This window comes from Ornithodoros turicata, chromosome 5, assembly GCF_037126465.1.
Source record: "Ornithodoros turicata isolate Travis chromosome 5, ASM3712646v1, whole genome shotgun sequence".
NCBI lineage: Eukaryota > Metazoa > Arthropoda > Arachnida > Ixodida > Argasidae > Ornithodoros > Ornithodoros turicata.
In genome coordinates this window covers 18628843-18655386 of record NC_088205.1, presented here as the reverse complement: position 1 = coordinate 18655386, position 26544 = coordinate 18628843, and the positions used below count along the sequence as shown (strand labels likewise).

At 44.9% G+C, this 26544-nt stretch overlaps 1 protein-coding gene across 2 annotated transcripts in view; it reads right to left on the bottom strand.

Moving 5' to 3' along the window:
* Window positions 1–13370, bottom strand: part of LOC135394158 (putative fatty acyl-CoA reductase CG5065) — a 29694-nt gene extending 16324 nt beyond the window's left edge. Inside the window, exons 1-7 of one of the 2 annotated variants that reach the window (XM_064624718.1) lie at window positions 13131–13370; window positions 11658–11749; window positions 10937–11053; window positions 5084–5259; window positions 4950–5022; window positions 3370–3476; window positions 526–703 (exon numbers count right to left, since the gene is read on the bottom strand). In XM_064624718.1, the coding sequence (XP_064480788.1) occupies window positions 526–703; window positions 3370–3476; window positions 4950–5022; window positions 5084–5259; window positions 10937–11053; window positions 11658–11749; window positions 13131–13149 (762 nt within the window). In that variant the 5' untranslated portion in view covers window positions 13150–13370. Of the gene's footprint in view, window positions 1–525; window positions 704–3369; window positions 3477–4949; window positions 5023–5083; window positions 5260–10936; window positions 11054–11657; window positions 11750–13130 lie in introns of those variants that run through there. The other variant, XM_064624719.1, reaches the window with a different exon arrangement.
* Window positions 13371–26544: the final 13174 nt, after the last annotated feature.

The following is a 26544-nucleotide window of genomic DNA, read 5'->3' as shown; positions in this document are numbered from 1 at the left end:
TGAGTCGTTAAAAATAGGTTCGCATTATACGCAGCCTGGCATTATACGCGGCATTTTCGCGCCAGAGTCGCCATTACAGGCCTCTCGCACTCCGGATTTTCAATCTGCCCTGCGCCGCAGTGATTCGTCTAGAGTAGCTAGTCACTTGACGAAGGTGAAATAAAAGATTAGAATGTGTCGAGTCTCTCTCTCTCTCACATATTTGTGAGTGTGTACCAGTTTGGAGACGTGCATTTGGAGAATTGGAAGTTCCTGAAAGTGACGATGACGCAAATCGGGGGTAAAAACAGGTTTCACAGGGTAAAACACACAGCTATATTCATATGTGCATGCTTCCTTTCACGTCTTGGCTTGCTCTCATGCACATACATTCACAGAAAAGGCTGTGGGGGCTGCCATCGGGCAATGCTGCATGAGGGTCTTCATGCCGATACAGCCTTCTTTAAAGTCCTTTTTCCTTGAGGCCTAACTAAAGGTCACTGTCTGACAGAGGCATTTCACTGTACAAAGACATTCGACCCTTACTGGGAAAGGTTCTTTCCAGGCAGCTGCCACAATGGAAGGTCGAACAATGGCAACGGGAAGGTCACTGCCCTCTTCTGCAACCAGTGTTTCACTTAGGAACTTGGCCAGTACATAAGTGTTGGGTTTGGCATTCAACAGATGGGGCGTGATGGCTGCCAACATGCTGTCCTCCATCCACCTATCAAAAAGAATTCATACGAGGCATTAAAAGGAGCCAGCAGGCAACCATGTGTACACATTGTTTACTAAAATGTTAGCCATTTTAATGGACTGCCTCGTGTTGTTTATAAACCTGTCCAAGTTGTGAGCAGACAGTTTCTGCATCCTTATAGCGACAGTCCAGACCCATGCCGGAGCTAAACAAACACCACCACATGCTTTCTCATGATGCTCGGAGACGCTGTGCAAAATGTCTAAATTAAATTCACAGCCAAATATTTATAATTCAACTTTATAGCCAACATTTTTGCTGCCTTGACGTCATTGTCAGAAACGGCCAGTTTCTGTCCTATCGAGCAATAGAGAAAAAAAATTTCGGGTCCCATGAGTGAACGAAGTAAGAGAAGGCAAGCTAGCTGGAGCGTAGACGAAGCTGGCAACATTACCTCGAGTCTGTTTGGGTTTGTGAGTCTCTGTGTCCAGTTTGCTTTGTCAGCGTCCTTTGTTGTTCCTCAGACTCAAGGAAATGCTACCTGTTTCAATTTCGCATTTTATCATATCTCAGAACAGACCTCAGTGTTCTTGATCTCTGTGGCACACCTTTGTAACATCCAACAAGGTGGGTACCCCCTGCTTTCATCCCCTTTAATGAAACCAGACACGAACATGCTGTTTAGTTTGCTCATTTACCTAAAAAAAATATGTCTCTCTACAGCAGTGCTTCTGAAACTTTTCCAGTACGTGACCCTTTTAGTAGTACCAAACCTACCATGATCTCCACCTTAATAATCCTTCTGAAAGATTTGCCCAACAAAACCATGTGTATTTCTATAGGGGGGACGCAACCGTCCTTGCTAGCAAGCAAGCCTCGCTATTTTAAGGAGATCAGGACCTTTCCTGTTGACTACACAGACAACAAAATAACAGAGATTCGATATTTTCTCGAATTGTGTTGGCGACGTTCGCGATTGGGTTAAGCTTAACATCACAAACGTTGTCAATGGAGTCTCGGCTGAAGAAACGAATGCAAGCGCATGTAACAGATTATTTTCTGCTTTGAGATACTTTGATGCTTGCCTGTAAACAAATGTTCTGGAAAGAATGAGTATCTTATATTTCCACCATTATATTCCACCACGAACGTGCCGCAAGGCCTAGCGAGCCATAACGCGTCCCCCGACACAGCTGGTACGAGCTGTCAACGCATTAAGCCCTCATTCACAGTGGCTCCCTTTAGTTTGAACTCTGTGTTATTCAATCTTTGATCAAATCTTCGGTCCCCTTCGAGTTTGAATTAACAGCAGTGCACACAACCAAATTTTTGTGTGGAAAGCTGCCGTTAGACCTAACCATAATGCACAGGCGCATGGGCTACGAGGATTCCGGTAGTGCAGGTTAAAGGAGCAGTGAAATGACATTCACTATTGCTGGAGATACTAATTAAGCAGCCTATCAGGAATGACAGTAGAATCTCTACATACCCAGTCGAAAATTACAACATGGAACCAGTGAGGGATCGTGCTGGTTCTGAATGGTTCTTGTGGACGTTTGAACTGGTTTCGGCTTACCACGGGAGACCAGCTGAGGTGGTCTAAGCTGGATAATATCCAGCTGAAAGGGTTACAGCAGAACTGGAGTCCATGTACCGTATTTTCACGCGTATTAGCCGCACCGCAGATAAGCCGCAGGACTCGTTTTTAGATACATTTTGAAAATTTTTTTGCAGATAAGCCGCACTCGCAGATAAGCCGCGAGTAATACGACGCGACTGCTTTGTGCGCTAAACCAGTGATGCACATGGAAAATCAATAGAGACTTTATCGCTATGAAAACGGGTATCATTTATTCGACAGAAAAAAGGCTAACATCAGAAATATTACAGAGCGGCTCACTAAGACATGTTCCAGAAGACATGATTCACTGTCATCCCTTTTGTTAAAGCTGCGTGGGGGAATGTATCCGGAAGGTCAGACCACTCGAATATGGACTCGTCCCTGTTCGGTATTGTTCGTGCAATGGCAGGGCGGTCCTGTTCCGAAAAACATGACGCACTGTCTGCCCTTTCGTTTCATCCAGGGTATCGGGAAAATACCCAGGGAAAGATAGTCATCAGATAAGCCGCACCCGCGCATAAGCCGCAGAGCGTCCGTGAAAACAAAAAATCTCGCATAAGCCGCGGCTAATACGCGTGAAAATACGGTACATACAATTTGTTTAAGCTGGATAATATCCAGTTGAAAGGGATCCAGAAGAACAGGAGTCCATGTACATAGAATAGGTTTAAGCTGGATAATATCCAGTTGAAAGGGTTCCAGAAGAACTGGAGTCCATGTACAATTGGTTTAAGCTAGATAATACCCAGCTGAAGGGGTTCCAGCTGGCTACATCTGAGCTTGGATTTGTTCCATAAGCCAGCTTAGACGGAACCACCTGAGTTTCCAAAAATATTCTAGCTTGTGATTTTTGACTAGGTAGTGAGCCTGCATATGCATCAGATATGAATCTAATGAAGCAAACCTGCAGTCGAAATTTGTTTAAACCCCAACCATGAACTATTGATATAGTAGTAAAGATACTGATACAGTGAATATTTCTAGCGGCCTGACCAACTTCACTATAAATAGGTTCTATTGTACTTTTGATAAGTGATGTCTTATCACTGCAAATTTAATTTCCAAAACTTACTTTGTGCATGAAATTACATGCTCAGGATGAACAGGTGGTGGATAAATTGTCTCATCCAGTGTCTTGCTGTCACAGTTGCAGTATGCTGTTGATACGTGCACAACCGCCTACAAAGAAACATTTTAAAAAGTTCAAATTGAACACAAAAATCAAGTTTGTGGACAGTGTCATATTGAACACTTTGAAATACCCCAAGGCACACAAAACAAAAACCTATGCAGAGATATTGTCCGTGGCTATGGGGTCAAAATGTTCAGTATTATTTGCGAGCCACGTAATTATTATACCAGGACTCAACGGAACTCTTCAGGAACTGCTTCAAATTTTACTGGCATATGTTTTTCGATTTTTTTTTTTCAGATAAATTCAAAAACCCCCGAACCCCAGCTACTATATGCTATCCAGATATGCATCAATCAATAAATGAAGTTGTACGCATGATTTATCAATAAAGGTTGATTTATTGATTGAATGATGCAGCCCGCATAGCTGAACTGAACTTTTTCCTTTTTGCACCTTGTGGAATGTGGAAGGGGAGAGCGTAAAGGAGTGTCAGAAACATTTTTTTTGCGGTCTTGCACCGCTGCGTTAAAGGTTGCCCAAATACTGCGGAAACCGACGTAATCAAATAGGCATAATATGAGCACACAACAGCTGAATCCACTTCATTTACATGCTTCAGAAACACTGTGTGTCAATCAAGTATTCAGTGTGCTGTCACAATGTAAGGCTCGCAGAAGAACAATAAATGATGATAAACAAAGACGGGTCAATAAACAATAATAAGTTTAGAGCTTCAGAGCCGTCAGAGATTTTAAAGGAGTACAGAGGGCCATCCAAAAAATTTCAGGGTAAGACGTCTGATAGAAGTGTGTGTGTCATTTTACCGAATCGCGTGAAAGGTTTTGATATGTGCAATTCGTTTCCCAGAAAAAAAAACTCACATAAACATGGCTCCGCGCGTTCACCCTTAACTCGCCACTCCGGGCATAACGAGGAGGAGGAGGAGGTATGACGCCACGTCACCGACGACCTTACAGGGAGAACTCGTTCTGCTTCGCCGGTGAGTGCGGGTCAGCACCTTGTCGCCAACCTGTTTTGTCAGTTCTCCCGGAGAATTGGGGATAGAAGGAGCGGCCGAATCATGACCGAGCCAATGGCAATGCTTTTTCTCAACCCCGAACAGCCGAGTAGCAGACATTTCTCTGGACCAATCAGCGAGCATTCTCCTTATAGCGTCAGCGCGAGAAGGCAGATCACAGGCTGATACTGCTCTCCAACGCCGTTGCGCAAGGTCGCTTTTTCCGGCGTACTTTTAATTAATTTCTGCGATAATTATGACTCTGTGGTGTGAATTACTTCGCATGGTGCATCTTACTGGCCTTATTTACTTAACAGTTTTACAGAAAGAAAACAGGGTGCTAAAAAGGACTTCTGTGCTACTTTAAGTATTTGTGCTTTTGGGGCTTCCTGGCAAACATTCGATACGAGTATTGCTACCATGAGAATGAATGAGCATGTGCACCCTTACACATTTACGTGTTACAGAATTTTCATATTGTATTTCAAACAATTCTCACCTGAAGGTTTGGCATCTGATGACAGAGCTCCAAGACTTTTCTCGTACCTTCAATGTTCATTTCCACTGCATGCCTGAAATTAAAGTAAAAAGTATAGACAAAAAGGCAAGCCATCAACTGATAGCGGCACATACCTGAGTGTCTCATTGAACTTGATTGTTGCAGCAGAATGGAAAACCACAGACACTTCTTTCGTGAGTAGGTCATAGTCTTGTTTTCGAAGGCCAAGGCCAGGTTCCGTGAGATCGCCGTCGATGGCTATTAATTTGTTCAGTGCACTGGGATGTTCTTGATGGATGTGTTTGAAGCACTGAAACAAACAGAAGAGTCACGAAACAAAAGAGAAGTTCGGAAAGCTCCCTCCATAAAATTTCAGTTTGTGTCTGCGAAGGAATACGGAGAATTATGATTATGATCAATTCCCACGTGACACCGTACGTGACTTTGCCTGCAGGCGACAGAAGCAGACGCTTGGCATTGCAAGAGGAGATGTCTCAAAAATGGACCTTTTTAACATATGCGTCGTATCCTAGTGGCTCTCCAGCGAACCACGTGCCAGTACAAATCCACGTGGGTAGCAGAAAGGACCAGAACCGGTCCAGAGTGGGACCGACGAGCTTGCACCGTTCGTGCAGTCATCCCCATACTACGCCATCTAGTGAAAACGGAACTAACCGTTTCCAGCGCCTCACGGTCATGCGCATAAACAGCTGTGAAAAAGGTCCATTGACATGCTGAACGTTCTGGACAGCATTCTCCACCAAAGCATGTGCAACCTATGCTCTCTTCACCAATGAGGTGACGATCATGCCTAAAGTCCCAAACGGTGTCAGCTTTCTGTGACCACCCGCAGATTTCTGTCTGTTGTTGGCCTGAACCACTTTTTCCCTGACAACACTGCTGACAGCCATGGCAATAAAGGCACTAAAAAAGATAGGTGCCTAAAAAGATGCTAAAAGCTACCTAATAGGCACATAAGAGGCAAAATCGATGCTGATTAAAAGAGCACTTTTGAGAATAAGATGATGAATAGGTCTTATACTTTGATAATCTGTTCATTTTGTTCTTGCTCACTAAAAACAAGGGAGAGACTGTTTTAGCTTGTTGGAGTTTAGAGCTTGTTCACATCACACCTACTCTAGCAAAATGAGAAAATACTATGTGAACTGCGAACAAGAACAACTGTGAGGTATCTGGGTTTGAAGTTGTGTTGCTTGGAACATGGAACACCTTTCATGCGTAACAGCACAGAAAAAAAAAAAAAAAAAGAACAACTGATTCGTTGTTTTCTCTGCCCCGTATTGCAGTCATAATTTGACTTCAGTATCTGATAAAGCATGTGCGGCTGTTCTTTTTTCTTAGTGCTTGTCACTTGGACAAGTTGTCCCTATTTTCAAGAGCACACTGCTGTGGAAATTATTTTGAAGTCTCAAAATTTTGCACCTTGTAGCGTTAAGTGCTCATACGTTCAATACAATCAATACAATTCATACCTCCTTCAATTGACGTCTCAGAATATTTGTGTCTGACTTTGTTTTACTTTTCTCTGTATCTTTCCTGAAAACATTTGCCTCCTCCTTTTCCCGCACTTGGTGTTGTGTGTCAACAACAACTTTACGAGGGGTGTTGGGGTGTTCAAGTCAAACCAGGACTTTCTGTCTCTTGAGTGTCCAAATGGCTCGCGCTACTTCTTTTTCGTCATTTTCACACGCGACAGGCCTCTGCGTTAACCACGAGGTGGTCCAAAGTTTGTACAAAACGGAAGACACGTGCTGAACAAGATGGCCGACAACGACTTGAGCGCGCACATCAAACAGTCATGAAGTTTCTCGTGAATGAAGGCGTAAAGTCATCTGAAATTCACGGAAGACTTCAGGCTCAGTATGGCCACGATACACTTAGCCGCAGCAAAGTGTTTGAGTGGTACAAGCGGTTCCAAGGTGGCCGTACATCAGTGCAGGACGATCCTGGCCAGGGCGGCTCAGAGCCCAGTGTCAGAGTTCCTGAGAGCATACAACTTGTGGGTCGCCTGATCCCCAAGGACTGACGGATAGCATGTCTCGAACTGGCTCGAAAGACGGACCTTTCTGTGAGAACGTTGAACACCATCATTCATGAACACTTCCAGTTTCAGAAAGTTAGTGCCCGTTGGGTCCCGAGGCAGCTCTCCGTGTTTGACTGACAGAGAAGACTGGAAATCTCCCAAGAGCTAAGGTACTGTTTCGACACTGAAGGACAGCCGTTCCTTGATCGGATCATCATGTGCGATGAAAAGTGGTGCACCATTTCACTACTGAGTCTAAACGCGCACCAAAACAGTGGAAGCATCCGGGCTCGCCAGCTCCCAAGAAGTTCCGAAGCTCCCCGTCTGCGTGTAAGGTCATGGCCACGGTTTTCTGGGACATGGTTGTTCATGTTGATTTTCTGCCCAGTGGTACAACCATCAATAGTGCATATTACTGCCAGGTTCTCAGGGATGTGCATAAGGCGCTGAAGCAAAAGCGGCCGGGCCTCATCGCCAAAGGAGTCCTTCTCCTACAGGACAATGCACGCCCGCATACCGCACATCTCACGACACGCACCTTACAGGAACTTGGCTGGGAGTTGCTGCCACATCCCCCTTACAGTCCAGACCTCGCCCCCAGCAATTTCCATCTCTTCGGGCCACTGAAGGCGTTCCTTGGGGGCCGCCACTTCAGCTGCGACGACGAGGTCAAGAATGAGGTCCGATCATGGCTGCTACGCGCCGGTAAGGATTTCTACGCTGCTGGCATCCAAGCCCTCGTAAAACGCTGGGACAAGTGCATTAGTGCCAGTTGGAGATTACGCTGAAAAATAGAACTAATTTCTCGCCTGTAAGTTCATTTTACTTTTGCGAAAAATGAAAAGTCACAGTTTGACTTGAACACCTCTCGTATTTTTAAGATGATGAATGGGGACTTTCATGACCAGCTGCAATACCCTACCCCATTGCTGATGGTGTTGTGTGTCACGTTTGCATCATGCCCCTTTTTACTCCGTTTAAGATGGTCCATATTGTCGATTTTCTTGGGCGGAACTTGCACTCCAGAACATGGCGTACCTTCCGAAAATGTGACACCTATACCAAACACCAATACTGCAGATCAGTGCAGAAATTACCATTAGGGTGATAAACTGGGCCAAGTTGGTATCGGTCTTGCAATATGTACTAGCGCTACGTAACAAGGACAGATAAAAAGAGAGAACAGGACAAGGTGCTGGGCTTCCAACCGAAGAATTTATCGGCAAATAAGACCTGTCAATTTTATACCCCCCATACATGGTGGCTGAGTCATCCACTAACATGTCGAACATCATTCAAACTCCCGTAAAGATGGGAAAAAGGGAACGATGCTCGACCGGTTAGTGGATATTGCAGCCACCATGTATGGGGGAGTATAAAGTTAACAGATCTTATTTGCAAATAAATTCTTCGGTTGGAAGTCTAGTCCCTCGTCCTGCTCTTTCCTTCTGTCCCTCCTTGTACATCACGCAGCGCAGAAATATCGAAGCAAAAAGCGCTCATAAGCAAAAATTCGAAAAGAGCGTCTGCTTCGGCAGCCATGTTAATACTAACCCCTGTTGGACAAAAATTCTACTGAAGATGTGTCACCCTTTGGTCACGTGACTGCTTACCCTCATACGATACCTACTTATGCGAGCGTTACCCGCGTTGAATAAAAAAACAACTATCCTTGCATTTGCCGACCAAGAACGAGGGAGGCTCCGCATCCTGGATGCCGGCCAATAGGAGGGCGCGGAGGGCAGGCACTTCCGGCAGTGCTCGCCTGGCAGGCAATGAGTACAGCCTGGCCTAGTATTTCCAGCCGTGACGTACGCGTTTCTAGCGCTTATGAAACAAATTTATAAATAAATTTATAAGAACAGAAGACGAGAGCTGGCGGTTTAACACCGCAACAGCACGAGACCAAATTAAATCCAGAATGCACGCGGGCAAGCACGTTATCGTTACACTATCAAGTTTTAGCGGAGGTAGAGGATGTTGTCGACAAACTCCTTCTCCCAATCCCTACCCCCCTCACCAAGCTTTCCAAACGTGATTGTGAAAAACGTGAGGAGCCAGGAGCAATGTGAAGTGGCTTCGAGAATGTTCTGGAGTGTTGAATCATACGCACAATGCAGTGTCCTTTGATTGTTTTTGCAAATATATACACAGGAATGACGCAAACACGTGACGATATGAACTAGTAGTCCTCTATTGTGTGGAATTAGCTGCGTGACCCGGCCGAGCCTGACTCTCAGAAACAAGTTTGTCGGCCCGGGCCCGGTCCGGCCCGGCCTGTGGTGCTGGTGTATTTTGTCGGCCCGGTCTCGGCCCGGCCCAGAGCACGCAGCCAATAACAAGCCTGGCCCAGCCTGCGGGCCGGGGGCCCGTGCAGGGCTCTAGTGTGAATGTCATTAGCTGGGAATGACATTCAATTTGCCATTTGACAGGGGTATTATTGGTCCTTTCAGCACAAGGAGCAGTGTTGTACCCGCTACCCAGAAAAAGTAGAGTAATACCGATACGCGCTACCTGAGCAAAAAGTAACTAAATCCCGATATCGTTAAATGTACCTAAAAGTAGCGGAATACCGCCACCGTTACCCGTAAAAAGTAACGCGATACCTCATGCGCTACTTTTTAGGAAAGAAACAAACAGTATTGTTGATGATGTACTTCAAACGTCTTAAAATGATAAATAATAAAATAAAATATCCCAAAATAATAAATCTACGTCCAATGGAGGTTACACGTAGGTCGCCTGAAGGCTATAATTTGGAAAACCGTTTTTACAGATCTACTAAAGCCGCTTTGGTCCATATCCTGCATATCTTTTTCTCTTCCTCTAAAGCAAATAAAACACACAGCAAGTCTACCGATAAAAGGCTCAACAGCTTTGTCACAAAAAAACTCAGATTGCCCGGAACGAGAAGTTAGTAAAAGTACCACGGTGTGCTTTTCAAATTCGACGTTGACTTCCTTGACGCACAGATAAAGCTTTTCCACCGGAGCGCATAGCATACATCTGAACACCATGCTACCTTTTTCCTTCTCCCCCTTATACTCAAAGATGCTTGCTGTAGTAGGCCCCTCCATTGCAACAGGAAATGGCAACGGGAAATGGCAACGGTCAAGCACTTAAGCGTACGTGGTGCAATGTCATGTGGAATGTCATGACTCATAGCTAGCGAGGACGGCTCTGGAATGCAGTAGGAGTGACGTCAGTTTGCAGATAACTCCGGCCATACACCGAATCTTCAAGAAGGTTAATCCCAAATAGGGAACGTGTGGAGGACACAGCCTATTTGTAAGATAATGGCCTCTGTGCCCTCCTTTCTGCTATTTGGCCGGTCTTCACAGAAAGAGTTGTGATATTGGGCAGCTCGTTCGAAGGCAGGCGGAGTGGATGCTTGATGATAGGTCGAAGTCGAGTTGTCACGAACGTGAGCTCGGAAAGTAGCGGTAGCGCTCAAAGATTGCGCTACCGCAAATTTGGAACGGAAGTACTTCTTTCGTTAGCAGTTTTAAAAAGTAGCGCGATCTCTACTCCGCTACCGAAAAAAGTAACGGATACGGTAGCGCCGCTACTAGTAACGGCGCTACGTACAACACTGACAAGGAGGTGCCGAGAAGAGCTGTCAAAAACACTTCTTCAACTAAACGTACTCAGATCTGCGCCTCATTCCACTTGCTCACGTGCACAATGTGCACTTTCTTCGCAACAAAGTTGGGATATGGAGATATGGTAAATTGGCCTACAACAATCTGTACTTCCTAGTTAATCTAGAAGTTTCCACGGACACGACAGCATCCACACTGCGCAAAAGAACAACAGGCCACAATTTTCTCAATGAAAAGACGGGCAAGCGCGTGGCACTCAGCACTAATCTCTGAGAGTCTAATCTGGAGCACTCTTCTAAGGAGTTTGACCAGAAGGTACTTGAACCAGAGAAAGCACTTACTTCTGCCTTCAGGAGTTCATCCAGCCTCTCCTTTGACTTGGACCCTTTTCGAGGCCGAATCAACATGTAGATCTTGTCGATACCGGGGCATGACCTGAGGAGCTTTTCCAGTAGGATCTGAAAGTGACAGCGACACATATTTTTATTTACTGCACTATCCTTGCACGTGACCTTACTAGGACAGCTATTCTGCAAAATACAATATTCGTAATAATAATAAAAAAAAAACTCTGTGCCTGCACCAGGGGCATCGGAAGGGCATCTACTGAGGAGGGGATTCAAAGGACTGGTACCTTAAGAAATTAAAAACACATGCTAAACGCAGTGCAAAATTACTTTAAATATATAAAACAGTTTCAACTTATGGCATTTGATTAATCGGTTAATTAAGGAATGGATAGTTCATGGAAATAACAGAAATACATGCCTTTAAGTTTGAGCTGTGTTTTGTGTCAGCGGAGCAGTGATGTGAAATATGTTTATGCAAAGAACCAGACCTTTACTTAAAAAAATGTTACGTTTAGTATACAAAATACATACTAGTGAATGAGAGAATCCTGTAAAAGTCTGCTTTATAAGACACCCTGAATACTCTGCCCGAGCCTTGTGCATGGCAGTAGGGTAACTACTCGTAGTCCGAGCTCTGTGGTGTCTCCTTCCTTCCGACACCCCTGGTCTGCCTAGATAGTTGCGAACTAGAAGTCTGTGGACAAGTGCATACCTTACCAAGGAACCCAGTGACCCCAGTGATGAGGATGCATTTATCTTGGTAAAACTCCTGCACTGCCAATTCTTCTTCTTTCGAAGGCAATGCTAAAAGTACAAACACTGTCACCCATTTTTTCACACAAGGGCCTGGTAGACACCAGATGTCTCACACAATACACATTACATTTTCTCATTTTTACTGGATGAATAAAATAATTTGGAACATCCGAAATTATTTTGAGATGACAGCATCATAAACGAGGTATGCAAAATTACCAAACCTTGCCTATAAGGGTACTCATACTGCCACAGATAAGCTTGGATTGGAAAAATTTAAAACAAGGTTCTACAAAAAAACTTTGTTTCGCGCGACGTTCAACTGGCAGTTACAGCAATAATAATGCACCAATGTTTCATCACGTATGTGTTTAAACTCTGTAGTTATGTAATGTTCAGTTTTAGCGCAGGTGCAGAAGCAAAGGTCGCCGACGTGTCATGAACGATATGAATCACAACAGAAGCCGACGGCGTGAGCTTGAGTGCCAACTGTTCCGCGGCACTCCAATCTTTGTATAGCATCCCGCAGAGATATTTAAAAGCACTCGGAACTCATCGTACAGCAGACGAAGTTGACAGCTTCTGCAACTAGGACAGTGCTTGATTTCAGGTACTTGAGAAATAAAAAGTTCAAGTCTTTCAGATATTCGAGCCAAGTGCGTTGCCGGAATGCCGCTGTCAGCTGATTAGGACACAAGCAGACGAGACACTCGACCCAGGATACACACACACAAAGTTTCAAGGGCACTGTCCAACACCGATCTGCGCTCGGTGCACAAAAACAATTACACGGCTCCGTTATAGGTAGCCAAGTGGCCGTGAGAACACACAATGTTTTATCAATGATTTCAAGGTAATGTTTGTTTGACAGTCCATTTGAACGGCTGCTTATCAAATTTGCAACAGGTAGACGCTTCTGCTTTTTGTGAACGTGTTCTTCCCTTCCCTTCTATTTCTTTTTTTCTTTTATACAGCGAACCTTGTCCATCTAACTATACAAGACGAGCAGTGGATGTCATAACAGCTCATTTTCGTGATCAGTCACGCGTGCGTGTTCGTGAGACTTGAAAATGTGGCTCGCCCATCTCCCGTAGGATAGTTGTGATGGTTGTGAGCAAAAAGTCGAGGCCAGTCGCTCCGGTCGAAATGAATAAGCCAGCGGTGGAACATTGCGCATGATGCTTCTACGACGAGCAATATGGGCAGTGGATTTATCCAGTCGTTTGGAAACGCCCTATCTCCAAGGCGGAATATCCGCCCTTTCTTGAAGACGCCAAAGGTTAATAGTGTGCACGCGATGAGCTTCAATGTATATTTGCCCGCCAAGCCCTCAGAGTGGTAAAACCTGTTCTGATACTGAAGATTTCACGTCTCATTTCGCGCTCACAGATAAGGCAAGGGCCTCATCCGTCAAGAAAGGCCGGCTTACCTGATTCCGTCGTTAACATGCTTGCTGATATTGCTGGGTATCATAAATGACAGACGGAGAGTTATCCTCGGACCATTGAAACGGTGGTACACCGGTGAACGAAAACAAGTGGAGCGAGTCACTGGAGACGATCTAAAAAAGGTGAAAACAAATTGAAAAAGTGCTACCCTACGCGCTTCTACCGAACCGCCATGCTCCGACGACAGATTGCCGGCCCAGCGAGGGCGCTGTTGACGATGCCACGCGCTGTCGCGTGATTGTCAGCAGCCAATGAGAAGTGGGGTATGGTTGTCATGACAGCAAAGTTGGTATTCCAGACTATGGCTATGGCTACAGCTATTTGCTGTACTCAAAGCAGTCGAAGTAAGCGCGGTATGCGTGGTAAGCGCGGCATTTTTGAACGCTGGTGGGTCATTTCATGGGTCATTTGGGAGTTGAGACCAATACTTCGGCAAGCAGCACCATGGTAGGCTAGCAACACGGACACGCACATAGATAAAAGACTGTGACGGCAGCGCAACAGAGAGGTCTTCAGCACGAGGTGTAGCAGAGAAATACGAGGTCGTGCTGAAAGGTTCTCGGCCCGAGCCACTTCCAGATGTACAAGTGCCGTCTCGTCATCGTAGACACAAGGAGCGAGACGAAGAAGGAGATAAATTTTAGGTTTGTAACGCGAAGCGTTCATGTTTGCTCGTGCTGTCAACAGAGTTTAAGTTTGAATAAATATTCTATCAACAGTACCATGTCTAGCATGAAGTTGTCAAAGGTTGAACTGTGGCTATAGTTGAACTTTGGGCTGCCACGAACTTCCTGTCAGAAGAAGGTTGCAGCTTTTGTAACAAAGAGAAATAAAGACAAAATAACAAATGATTTTACCGGAAAGAAGATAAAATAACGGATAGGATGAAACAAGAATGAACGACGAATGTCGTGTGATACGTATGAAAATTAAATTTGATCCAGAAACTAGTTTCTGGATCAAATTGGACCAGCGCTAGTTTCTTCGAGATGTTCCGCCATGTTTGCTCAGGAGGCAAGGCGGCCCTAGCCTCAAGAGGTACTGTTCGCGACACGCTTGTCTGCAACCGGGACACAGGTGGTTTATCCCATCTCTAATCTCTAGGTCTTGCAAGACTATTTCTTTCGAGGAATATAAACACGTGCAGCGTATGGTCCACCTTGAAATAAAATACCGCACAACACTTTCAAGTGCAACGATGGTAATATGGACTGCGGAACTACTGACAGGCGATTTCAGAAAACCGTGTCGCGAGCAGTACGTCAGCCTAACCTAGTCGATACCTAAAATGATCCAACGCTTCTCTATGTACCTTTCGCAGGGTGGCAACCTCCAAATCAGTTAGGCATAGCAAGGCCATATTTCTCCTGTTGTAGACGTGCTTCAGATGGTGTAATTCAAATGCATATAAAACAGGTTCTAGACCACACAATTTTATCTTTAACTGAAAGCAGAATCTCGGTGAGACAGGGGAAGTCAAGTCCGATCAGAAATGTAGCACAATACAAAAAGCAACACTGAAGCTTCCGTAGTTTTGTATATATATTTGATTTGAGCCTAATTGGTTTTGTATATATATATTTATATATATATAAGCTTGTATATATTAAACTACGGAAGCTTCAGTGTTGCTTTTTGTATTGTGCTTTAACTGAAAACTAAGAAATCATCCACATATCGAAACACCCGAGAGTCACATACTGCCTCCAATCCACCTTCGCCAAAAACACGTTGCATAGACGGAAGCCTATACAGTCAACCCTCGATTTATGAACCTTCGATTTATGAACACTAGCACGTGCCCTAACACTAGCACTCTATGTTGTTCCAGCCTCAGAACATCAGTTCTCTCTTCTTCAAAGGTATTATTCGTGGTCTTACGAATGACGCTTGAACAGACAAAACGTTTTCCAGGTATTGCACCCTCGGTTCTTAACCCCTCGAAATCCGAACAACAAACGGGTTTTTGCAGAAGTGTTCCTGACCTCAATTCACGAATAAGGTGTCCGCTGTCACCCGGAGATTAATAAACATAGGTTAAAAACCCCAGAGGAAATCCGAGACAAGTTGAGTGCGAACGTGCTGACATCTCCTCTTTCCAAGATTGACACAGTGGAAGGCATGGTCCAAAGACCATGCAAAGACCGCGCCACGGAAAATCCTGGCGGCAGCCATAGGAACTTGTTGTGTGAGTCCGCTCCGTTTTCGAGGGCTATTCGTATGGTGGCTAGATGAATATTGTCTGGTTTGAGTAAAGGTGTGAGGAGCGCCCACAGCCCCCTATCCGACGGAGCGGGACACTTGCGGAAGACGGCCACCAGGCGCGCTGCTCTACGGATGTATGCTAGTTTCTGGGCGCTCTGGCTGGTCCCCGGGCGGAGTTCTTTCGCCGTGACATATCAGAGGGTGTGATAGCGACGCTGTCGCGTCTTTGAAGTGCTTTATTTTACTTTATCGTCGGCTGTCCACTGGTTCTGTGGAATGGTGAACCTTTAGCAGACTTCTGACGCCCCTGTGAAGAAAAACCGGCGTGCAAAAACGAACAGAGCGACGACCATCCGTCGTTGTATATGAACGAATTCAATAGGGGGGCCCACGCTACTATTCAAAAACACTCTTCAAGCTTGTCTCCAAACAATGCTGTTTTCATATCATAAAGGGCATGCAGACAGCCTAATAGAAGTATTCGTATGTGCTAGGGGCAGTGATGGGCAGTATGTACCAAGTACTCAAGTAGGACTTTAAGTACATTCTGTGTACTTGTACTTTACGTTAAGTACATTTTAAACCGCGTACTTTGTACCGTACTTACAGTACTTTCTTCCAAATACTTTCCCATCAAGTACTGAAGTACACAAACTTGGGCTCCAGACAAAAAGTCACAAAAGAGTATCAAAAATGCTCATCAAATGCCCATCAATGCTTTTAATGGGATGCTGTACCAAGAGTCCGTCTGACATTTTACCAAAAAGGATTTTTGTGCTGTTAAAGAGCATATTTGTTGAAGCTAATTTATTGTTGAGAGGCTTGGAACGTTGAAAAAGTATAAACACCTCTATGATTATGTAAAACGAATGGAATGTATTGACATCCCACATTATAACACTGCAACCGGCAGCCCAATGACTTGGTCAATTGTCATTTCAGTTCTTCCAATGCAGGGTTCTATGCTTTTTTATATTGTTTCGTTCATTGGCAATTAATAATCATTTTATATCACAGTGTGTGACTGCATTACATGATGAACACTCTGAAAGACACACATGCTTTGCTTTTTACATTTTTGTAATTGCTCACATGGATTAGATTGCTGCAGATCACAGTCGTATAAAAATCATGGCTTGCATTATGCTTCATTCTTTTTTATTTTCTTCGTATTCTTTTTTAACCATGTTATATTTCAAAAAGCACCCTGGAATGCCCAGAAATATATAATCTCCGTTGCCCTGTACTTTTTTCCCCCTAGATATTTCCTAGCCTGTTGTAACAGAAGATTAGTACCGGAACACCACACTAGGCAGGTGATCTTCGATCAGTCAGGGTATAATACATAATCACAGCCCAGATGACTCATTACCTCTCTACATGTAACTGCAAATTATGTCATCTGATTAAGTCCATATTCACTGGTTAGCACTTAACCTAGGACTTTATGGCTTTAGAGCATTTGTCAAGAATGCTTGCTAAAGTTTTGCCAAACAAGCAAGACACATATACTAAACAGTGAAATGCAAAGTGATACAAATTAAATTCGCAATGTACTTGATGAATATTTGAAGTACTTTGCCTAGTACTTTGTACTTTACTTGAAGTACATTTGGAATTGGGTACTTTGTATTGTACTTGAAGTACTAATGACGCCAGGTACTTGGTACTTTACTTTAAGTATAATTTTGAGCTACTTTTCCCATCACTGACAAGGCGAAGCCTTGAGCATGTTGGCTGTCAAACCCATAGCGAATATCTCACAATGAACATTGTAAAATTCTATCCTGTGATGAGAATGCACTTCCCGTAAAGGGCATTAACCGTCCTCGCGCAGAGCGGAGCAAAAAACAGAAACTTTCAAAGGAGGCGCGTCTCCATCAGTGAATACACTTATGTGAGCATTCAGACTCGTGCACAGATGTTCTTTGTTTTCATTGTGTGCATATTTATGTACATATATATCATGATGAGGGGACGAAACAGGTTGTTGCTATTGCTGTGTATAATAAATCTTGTTTTGACATTGCGAGCTTGAAACTTGGAGATGATCGTGTCTTCATTGACTGATAGGAAACTTTATACATCGAGGAACAAAAGAAAGATTAACCGGCCTCGTTGCTGTGACATTAAAAAAAAAAGAACTAAAAGTAAGAATGAATAAAGAAAAGTAACCTGAAAAAAGAAAGAGATAAAAAAGTTGAAAAGGAGGGTTGCCATCAGCTTTGTGACGTCCAAGCTACGCATGGGACATACAAAGCTGAATACCTGTTCCTTTGCGTGCTTGAATAAGCGGTCTTCAATGTGTTTTAAGCTATTACCATTACTGTTTTGTTTTCCATTGATATTTACCCCCCACCGTTCCATTCCTTCGCAAAACTTCTTGGCCACATGGGCGAAAACGGCCCGTTCAGCAGACGCGCTTCGGGAGCGTTCGGGAGAATATTCGCATACATCCGTGTTGGCGCGCCACCTGACGGCGTCTTCCGCGAACGGGCCGCCTCGGCTGCGCCGCCCCTCACACCAGACAATATTCATCTAGCCACCATACTATTCGTACGCTTTCAATCGTCACCTTGCTTCGGTGACGCCGCGCCTGAATTGATAGCTGCTAAAGGTAATGCCGTACCGCACAAACTGTTGCGTCGTTGGGTGCACAAAAACGTATGATAATGCGGGGTATGAAAAAAAAAAAGGTCCCTGGTTGTGTAGGCAGAAAAATGGTCCCCTAGGCTCCTGCGCGCCCAAAAATACAGGGGTGCGGATGGGGTAACTGACGAAACACGTCACAGCCGACCGAGTGTTACCATTCGCTCTTCCCATTTGTTGAAAAATGAGGCATAGACCTTTTTCATCTGTTAGTAGGTAATAAAATCTGCACGCCATTCAATGAGTAACATAAAAGCGACATCATACGCTGCACTAGATCGCTAGCGATATCGTTCGCTAGATGCTAGTATTTTTCTACTGGTGGTCAGACACGCCTGCTTGAATGTAAAAAGAAAAAGGAGACACGGGCTTTACAGTTCTCCCCTGCATCTTTTCCGTGGTGATATTTATGGACAATAAAAGCTGTCGTCTTCTCATTCGTTGTTTCATTGGCTTTACAACTCCGCTTCTGCTAGAGATACGGTTCATCGACATAGAAAGTATGACAGAACAACTGTAAAACCTGTGTGACCAACAATAGGACAACACTAGCATCCAGGTTGAATTGGGAACTGCACCCAACGACCCCCCCCCCCCCGTACAGAGAGTGTGAGGTCGTGGAGCCAGGCTAGTGAGCTCATGGTGTAAAGCGTTTATGTGTCCTTTATTTTATTGGTATGAATACAGAAGGTAACGTGCCTCTTTGCTTACTCCTCTGTAATCCGTCCTGTTATAAAAGAATGCGGGTACCATTTTCCCGACATATCTGCAAGACATCGCTTTGTCTTTACTGCACAAAAGAGAGAGAGAGGAACAGGAGGAACAGACGCATTGCGCTCAGTACAACCGGTGCAGCGAATGTAATCGCTTTTATGTTCCTCATTGAATGGCGTGCAGCTTTTATTGTTCATTAACATCAATGTTAATTTAAAAAAAAAAACCTATGTCTCCCAATTTTAACATATCGGGAGGCATACTAGAGTTTCCACACTCTAGAGTTTCCCGCCAAATCCACACGAAGTTGACAGAAAAGAAGATGAATGTCGGCCGTCAAACGTATGCGTCACAAAATAAGCTACTCCGTGGATGCTATCTGTCTTCTTTTATGCCAATGAGCCTAATTGGTTGCCATAATCAGACCGTATCGTTCGTGTTGTGTTGAGTGATGTTGTGATGTGTGTTCTCCATTCAGACAAGAACTTCCAACTAGCTTGGACCTTGTCGCTTTTTCCAACTCAGCTAATGAGAATTCTGCGTCCGCTGTAGGTGCAACATTTGTAAGGTTGCTGTATAAAAGAAAACATACGCAAGTGCAGTGCTCACGAAGAAAGGCTAAAAGAATTGTAATAACGCTCACATGCCTGCTTCTGCATATAGTCTTATGACCGCTGAGGACCGAAAGTAGTCGTTCGGAGTTCAAAGCGATTGAAATCCACAAAGTTACACAACCGATTCACACAATTTCGATGTTCATGACGCCCGCCACATACACTTTTGACTGGTTTCGATATCGGACGACTCACACAAAAAGTTCGCTTTCCCACCGCTACGTGGCCGCGCAAAGCGCCACCTTTAGTCTGTGCACGAGGCGTATACTGAAGCGTATACGAAGAGGGGAGTCAAGTCCTGTAGATCACATAAACAAAATACAGAAGCCGACACTGAAGATTTTTGTTTAAGTTTAAGTTTAATTTGTACAAGCTTGTACAAATTAAACTTAAACAAAAATCTTCAGTGTCGGCTTCTGTATTTTGTTTATATTTAGTATACTCTTAAAAATGAACTTCACCGCGTAGCACGCTCCTAGCCAACCATCGTCTCGAATGATATCGTTATCTGCCCTGATTTGTTGAAAACGGGAAGCGTACGCCTTTTTTGTGACACTTATGCTGTTCATAATTGTCACAAAAAGGCGTACGCCTCCCGTTTTCAACAAATCAGGGAAGATAACGAGATCATTCGTGATTATGGTTGGCTAGGAGCATGCTATGCGGTGAAGTTCATTTTTAAGAGTGTATCGCATAATAAACAGAGTGTGAATGCGATAACATCTGTGCTTTGTGAGATTGATACAGCAGAAGGCATGGTCAAAAGCAAAATTACACAATATATTGCATTACAAACACAATACCAACTCGGAAATACTGTTCCATTTGCTTGACAGTACTCACTTAATGGAATTTTCGATGTATGAATCCCTCGATTTATGAACGATTTTTCGGGGAACCGAGGGTGTTCATAAATCGAGGGTTGATTATATGGTTTATTCACTGACGTCACCTCGCGCTGCCATACTGTAGGCCCCTCGAAGTTATGTTCCCGCAATCGTTCGCTGCCATATTCTTTTTGGATGACTATTAACCTCGAAAACGTGGAAATTACTTGCATATGCTACAAATCACACAGCACAATGACTTCGAAACACCAAATATACGGTGAATGCGATATGGGTGATGGCTTGGATGGGACCTACAATATGGCAGCAGATGGCAGCACATCTGCCTGCTGGCGACAGTGGCGGTCTCCTACGGATGACGTCATGTGAATGAACCCTATATACATGGCTTGCATGTGACGTCACACCATAGCTTTACCAGTGCTTTTTCCCATAGATTGAGAAGTTACCCGTCAAAAAGTTAATAACGAAGTTCTTCAGTCTGAAATGTAACTCGCAGTTACTGAGTTACTTAAAAAAAAGAACGAGTTACTTCCCAGTTACTTCGGACACAAAATAGCATTACGCAGGTGCAGAGCGCGTGAGCAGTTGAGTTAGACCTTGAGTTGCCTGCGGAGGAGTGCAACACGCTTAGATCTTTTTCGTTTATGTCCAACAATAGACCTTTCCCTGTTTGTAAACAAATGACGTCATAGTGTTCGACAGCGCCAAAATTTGGTAGAATTGAACTACACTCTTAAGAATGAACTTCACCGCATAGCACGCTCCTAGCCAACCATTATCTCGAATGATATCGTTATCTGCGGTGATTTGTTGAAAACAGGGGGCGTACGCCTTTTCTGTGACAATTATGAACCGCATAAGTGTCACAGAAATGGCGTACGCCCCCCGTTTTCAACAAATCAGGGCAGATAACGATATCATTCGAGATAATGGTTGGCTAGGAGCGTGCTATGCGGTGAAGTTCATTTTTAAGAGTGTACGCTCGAAGCTAGAGGTGAACAAGGTCGCGCCACGGTCTTGAGGGGATTACGATATGATCCCTTAAAGGGACGCGACCCTCGGTCCTACCTTTCTTTCAATGGAAGGCAGCGAACAAGTGCCCGTTCGTGGAACCCAGCCCTCTCCTTCCGATTTGTTTCGGTTTCAGTCTGTCTACCAATGTCATGGTGACGTTTCTCTGGTAGAGGTCTATTCGAACGCTTTGCATCTAAAGTCCCTGGATTGGGAAAAGTAGCGACATCTTTTTCCCTTTCGCGTCACGACCTTGGACCTTTAATGGCGGCCATAGCATAGGTTTGCGTGGTATGACCGCCATGAAAGGTCCAAGGTCGAGACGGTAAGATCAAGGAATGGCGGTACTTTTCCCAATTCAGGGTATTTGCATGCTACTCCCTGTAGGCGCACAATGGTTCAGCTTTATTTCAATGGCAGCGGTTCTTACTTCCTGAATAAAATGCTGTCATTGATTGAATATCACGTTTTATGGCAAGAAATGCCACGAAGGAAGCGGAGAGAAAGCAAGAAAATAAGTGGACGTGAGTGAAAAGAGAAGTAAAAGTAACATGGAACTTAACTTAAGTTACTTTGGCAAAGTTACCTGAAAAAGAAACGAGTTCCTCTGAAAGTTACCACAGCGCAAAAGTACCGAGTTAAGTTACAAGTTACCAAAAAAAAGGAACTTGGTTACAGTAACGAGTTACTTGTAACGAGTTACCTCGAACTCTGCTTTTTCCCTCTTTCTGGTGGACCGGCGCACTCCGACTATACGCGTGCTTCTTTTCCCTCTTTCTTTAGGGCCGGTGCAAGGGTAACATCTCATTACGGCCGAAGTCTCATTACGGCCCAAGTCTCATTACGGCCGAAAGGTGCAAGCCATGCTGTGCGACCTGTTTTTGGAGAAGGTGGACTGGAGGGTCCAAGATGCCCTGCAGGCAGAGATGGGGAAGTTACTTTTATTTTGTAGTGCACTACCGTTACTCACTACTTTTTGAAAACGTAACGCGTTACGTTATTTGTCACTGCTGCGGTAGTAGGTAACGCGTTACTAATGCCTTTACTTCTGATAAGTAATGCCATTACTTCTGCATTACTTCATGAGGAAATCCTTATGATATGTATCACATTTTGGTTGAGTCACATAAGGACATTCCGTAAATCAATACAAGCCGTGTCGGGCACAAACAATGGTCACGTGAACACAACTTACAGGTAGAATTTATTACAACGCAGAAGTGGTTGGTGTTCAAAATTTTCATTTGTGAGCTTTGACCTTTTGGCTGAGAGGACGTCCTTTGCAGTGATGTGACCTCACAGTGTACAAATCTCACAATGTACAAATCAGTACAAAACAGCCGATCCCTTGGTACTTTGTCACTTGTTCAAGGGGTAGAGGCTATTTTTGAAACAACATGAAAGATATTTTTCTGTCGCTTTCGCGGTTTCACCTCATTCGTCCAAGAAATACCAGAGGGAGAGAAAAATAAAGGTGGTGAACATAGGTGGCATCTCAACAAGTGCACGGCAGTAATCCTACATTTGCGTTCTTCGTGGGTGCTGATGTGACCTTGTCGTTGTTAAAGACGAATAGAAAAATTCGGGGATTTTCCCGGATTCTGCAGGCAGGGTCCTCAGCTCAAGCTTTCAAGTTTAGACAGTGAAGCAATGTTCCCGAATACGCAGGAACGCATAACGCCGTCTCGTTAGTTAGTAAAAATGTAATGACGTTACGTTATTCATTACTTTTCTCCCAAATGTAATGAGTTACCATATTTCACTACTCGAATGCAACGCACTACTTTGTAACGCGTTTCTCCCCACCTCTGCCTGGAGGTAGTGTTTGACTCTCGGGTGTTTCGATATGTTAGGACGATTTCTCAATATTCTTCCAAGCTAGGACCGACTTACATAGTGGTTGCCCATCTCCATCTGCTGTCCTCGATGTGTTCAATGCCAATTCTGGGGGATTACGCTTCACATGAGAACTACCAGCTAATGGTTGCCTGCAGTTCCTGGACATCAGGATATGCAAAACGTCCCATCATACGGGCGCTGGTCGTACAAGCCTATTTCGGCGACTGCCTCTTGCCTTAGATCTCAGGGGACTCGAAACTAGTGAAAAGAGGTATTGCCATGACCACTTTAGAATTTGTCACCAAGAAGTCCTGTACCCATCGGGTGGAAGAAGCGATGGCGCAGCAGGAGGAAGGGCTGCGGGCTACCCTGGGTCTATGCTGGTGTTGGTTGCTCAAACAGTGTTTGCCAAGCTTAAGGGCATGCGTGGGAGGAGAGCGTCCCAGCGACCTGAGGAGAGGCCTGTACGAATACCGTACATCCACAGGCTCGGGCACAAGTAGGTTGGAACAAGGCATGGAGTACCGCTTTTACAGTCCCGGTAAAACTCGTGTCCCTCTGCGTGAAAGCGAACCAGGATGGTGAGAAGAAAGGGTGTCAGGTCAAGCATAAGAACAAATACGTTGACTGCAAGGAGGCTGTTGTTTGCAACATTACACTAACACTATCGTGCGGCAGGACGTACGTTGAACAGGTCGGTAGACTGGTAGGTGCTTGAACGATCGCCTTCGTAAACACGCCCGCTTGGTGAAGAACACCACGCCAATTGGACACTTGGCAATACATTGTAAAACCTGTGGGGGCTCTCCCTTGTTTCAGAACACCACTATAAAAGCAATGGTGATGTTACACGTAAGATTTGTCTGCGCAGTATAGAAGCAATGTTTTCAAAACAAAGTACGCGTGAGACAGTGGTGGCTTGCATCATATCTAATCATGGGAAGGACGTTTGCGTGAGCCAGACCTTAATTTAACGCCACAAGCGGTTAGCTCTCTGTGCGACACGCGCTGTTAGACCATCGGACAGGAAGATAATGACTAACAAGCCAGTTTCTCCTGTCACTTCCCCCTGCTATGTCTTGTTTTCTGTCGCATTAAATTCTGTCAGTTGTTAGTAAGCAGCTCTTGCGTGAAGTACGGTATGTCGTTTCTTGTGTCTGGCAGCGTTTCTTCTGTAGCGAATATATACCAACTACCCCTTATAATCTCGTTAGTGCAGACGATTCTGTCTTCATAGCAATCGTCTGCAAATCTCTTCGAATTATTCGACGTGTACTTGTTTTCATCATATCGTTCACCGTTTTCTCATTCTTTATTGTGTATTCATGTGGTGTCAACCTGTATATATACCACGTTTCCACTTTATTCACATTACGTATAGTGCGCCAAATAACTGTACAGGAGCGCACAAACATAGTGCTCTGGTATACGGAGCTTAAGAGTTGAACTCGCGCAAAGAATGTTCAGACACAGATTCAGAAAAAGACACAATGAAAAGGGGACCAAGCGATTCATTGAGGAAGGTTCTGTCGAAAACAAGAAGCACGATTACCCGAATAAACAGACGGACGAACCCGCCGACGCTGTATAGTGGGCACGTTCGGAGACCGTTCTGGCATGTCCACAACCCGCGTGACTGTTCGGCGTAGAAAAGACTTCTGTGGAAAGGATTCTCAAAGACAGTTCTTTCTTTCCGCATACGCTTCAAATGCTTCACGAGCTGGGGTGAGGAGATTGCGATCGCCCTGTGCAGTTCCGCAGTAGCGAGCTGCGGCGCACTTGCCCTGCTCACTTGGAGTTCATTTTGTTTGGCGACGAGGCTAACTTTCATCTCAATGGCCACGTAAATCGCCATAACTGCCGATTCTGGTTCACAAACAACCCAGATTGGGTGATGCAATGCCCTCTGCAGTCCCCAAAGGTCGTTGTGTGGGGTGGGTTGCGGAGGGAATGGATTGTTGGTCCCCTCTATTCTTTTTCAGCGGCACCGTGACTGGCGAGAGCTACCCTGCCATGCTCCAGCATGAGTTCTTGCCAGAGCCAGAAGCACTGCACATGCAGAAAGGAGTCTGCATGTTCATGCAAGACGGGGCACCTCAACACTGGAGTCGGCGCGTTGAGGTGGGCAATGCTGTTGAGGGTTATTGTAGTACATTTCGTTGCATCCACGAAAGGGTTACTCACCATCACCTTGAGCAGCATAAAAATGCTACAGCAGTCCGCACCGCCATCTTGATTCGCGTATAGTTGGCCTATGGTGAGCTCACCATAGTTGGCCTATAGTGTTCTTCTTCTTCTCCTCCTCGCGGAGCCCCGCAACCCGCATGACGTCTCCGATAACACGGTGCGCTATTCCTCGACGAGATCCGTACCGGCGATACGCTAGCGAAGCCCCGATAGCGTCGCGCATGCGCCATGAGACCAATGCCGTAACGGGTACCGTATCGGAGATGGAAAAACGGTCTACTAAAACTCTGTAACTCTCTCCCGTTCACTCCGTTCCAGTGATTTACCCAGACCCCCTACACCACCCTAACCCCCCCCCCCCAATCTGCAGGAGGTTCCCCTAAAATTTTGTGAGATTGCGCAATATTTCGTCAAAAGGATGTAAAGACACTTCCTTGCGGAGCCCAATGACACCCTGGCTAAAATGTCCCTCTCTGGTCCCTGTCCTGCTCATCTGACCCAAATGCGCAAGAGGCCCAATTTTTTTCGGGTCTTATGAACATTTGGACGTTTTGGTCACTTGGGCCTTATGCACACTCGGGCCATATGAGATATAACCCACAGAAGTATGGGTGACGCGAGCTCGATGCCTGGCGCTACCGTTAAATTTTTACCTTCATCGTGCTGGATGCTCTTTGTCCCCTGGTCGCTCCCATTGTGGCCAGGATTGGCCAGGATGAAACAACTGAACACTTTTTGCTCCTCTGCCCCCATTTTGGCCAACCCCGCCATATGTATATCTGCATCCCGCTGTGTTTATTGGGAGCCCCACCTTCGCTAGCGTTAGTGCTGTCTCTCAGAGCATCCCACATACTGCGCTCTGTAATAGGTCTGTTGTAGCAGGTCTCGTGTCGTACAGTGTGCTCTCGAACCGCTTCGAGGCATTTCCGCGCTCCTCTCATACATTTTCACGTACGCACATTCTTACATGCTCACTTATCCATGCATAGTCGTCATACGTCATATATACAGGGTGTCCGGTGAGAAAGTGTCATTAAATTTCTAAAAATAGGTTTAACATCAGAAAATTATGAAACTACTTGGAATACACACACACAGACTTTTGCCACAGATTCAGGCCGTTTGCGTTCGCGTCACACATTAATTAAGCTAATTTTGCTAATTAAACTCGAAAATTAGCCAAGCATAGGTAACGTTTTTCTTGATGAATTCGGAAGCCAATGGCCATAGCACACTATTCCAACCGAAACCACAGGTTTTTTCAGAAGATTTGTACAAAAATTTGACAGCCGCAAAACCATCACTTGGCAAAGCGTGCTCCATGA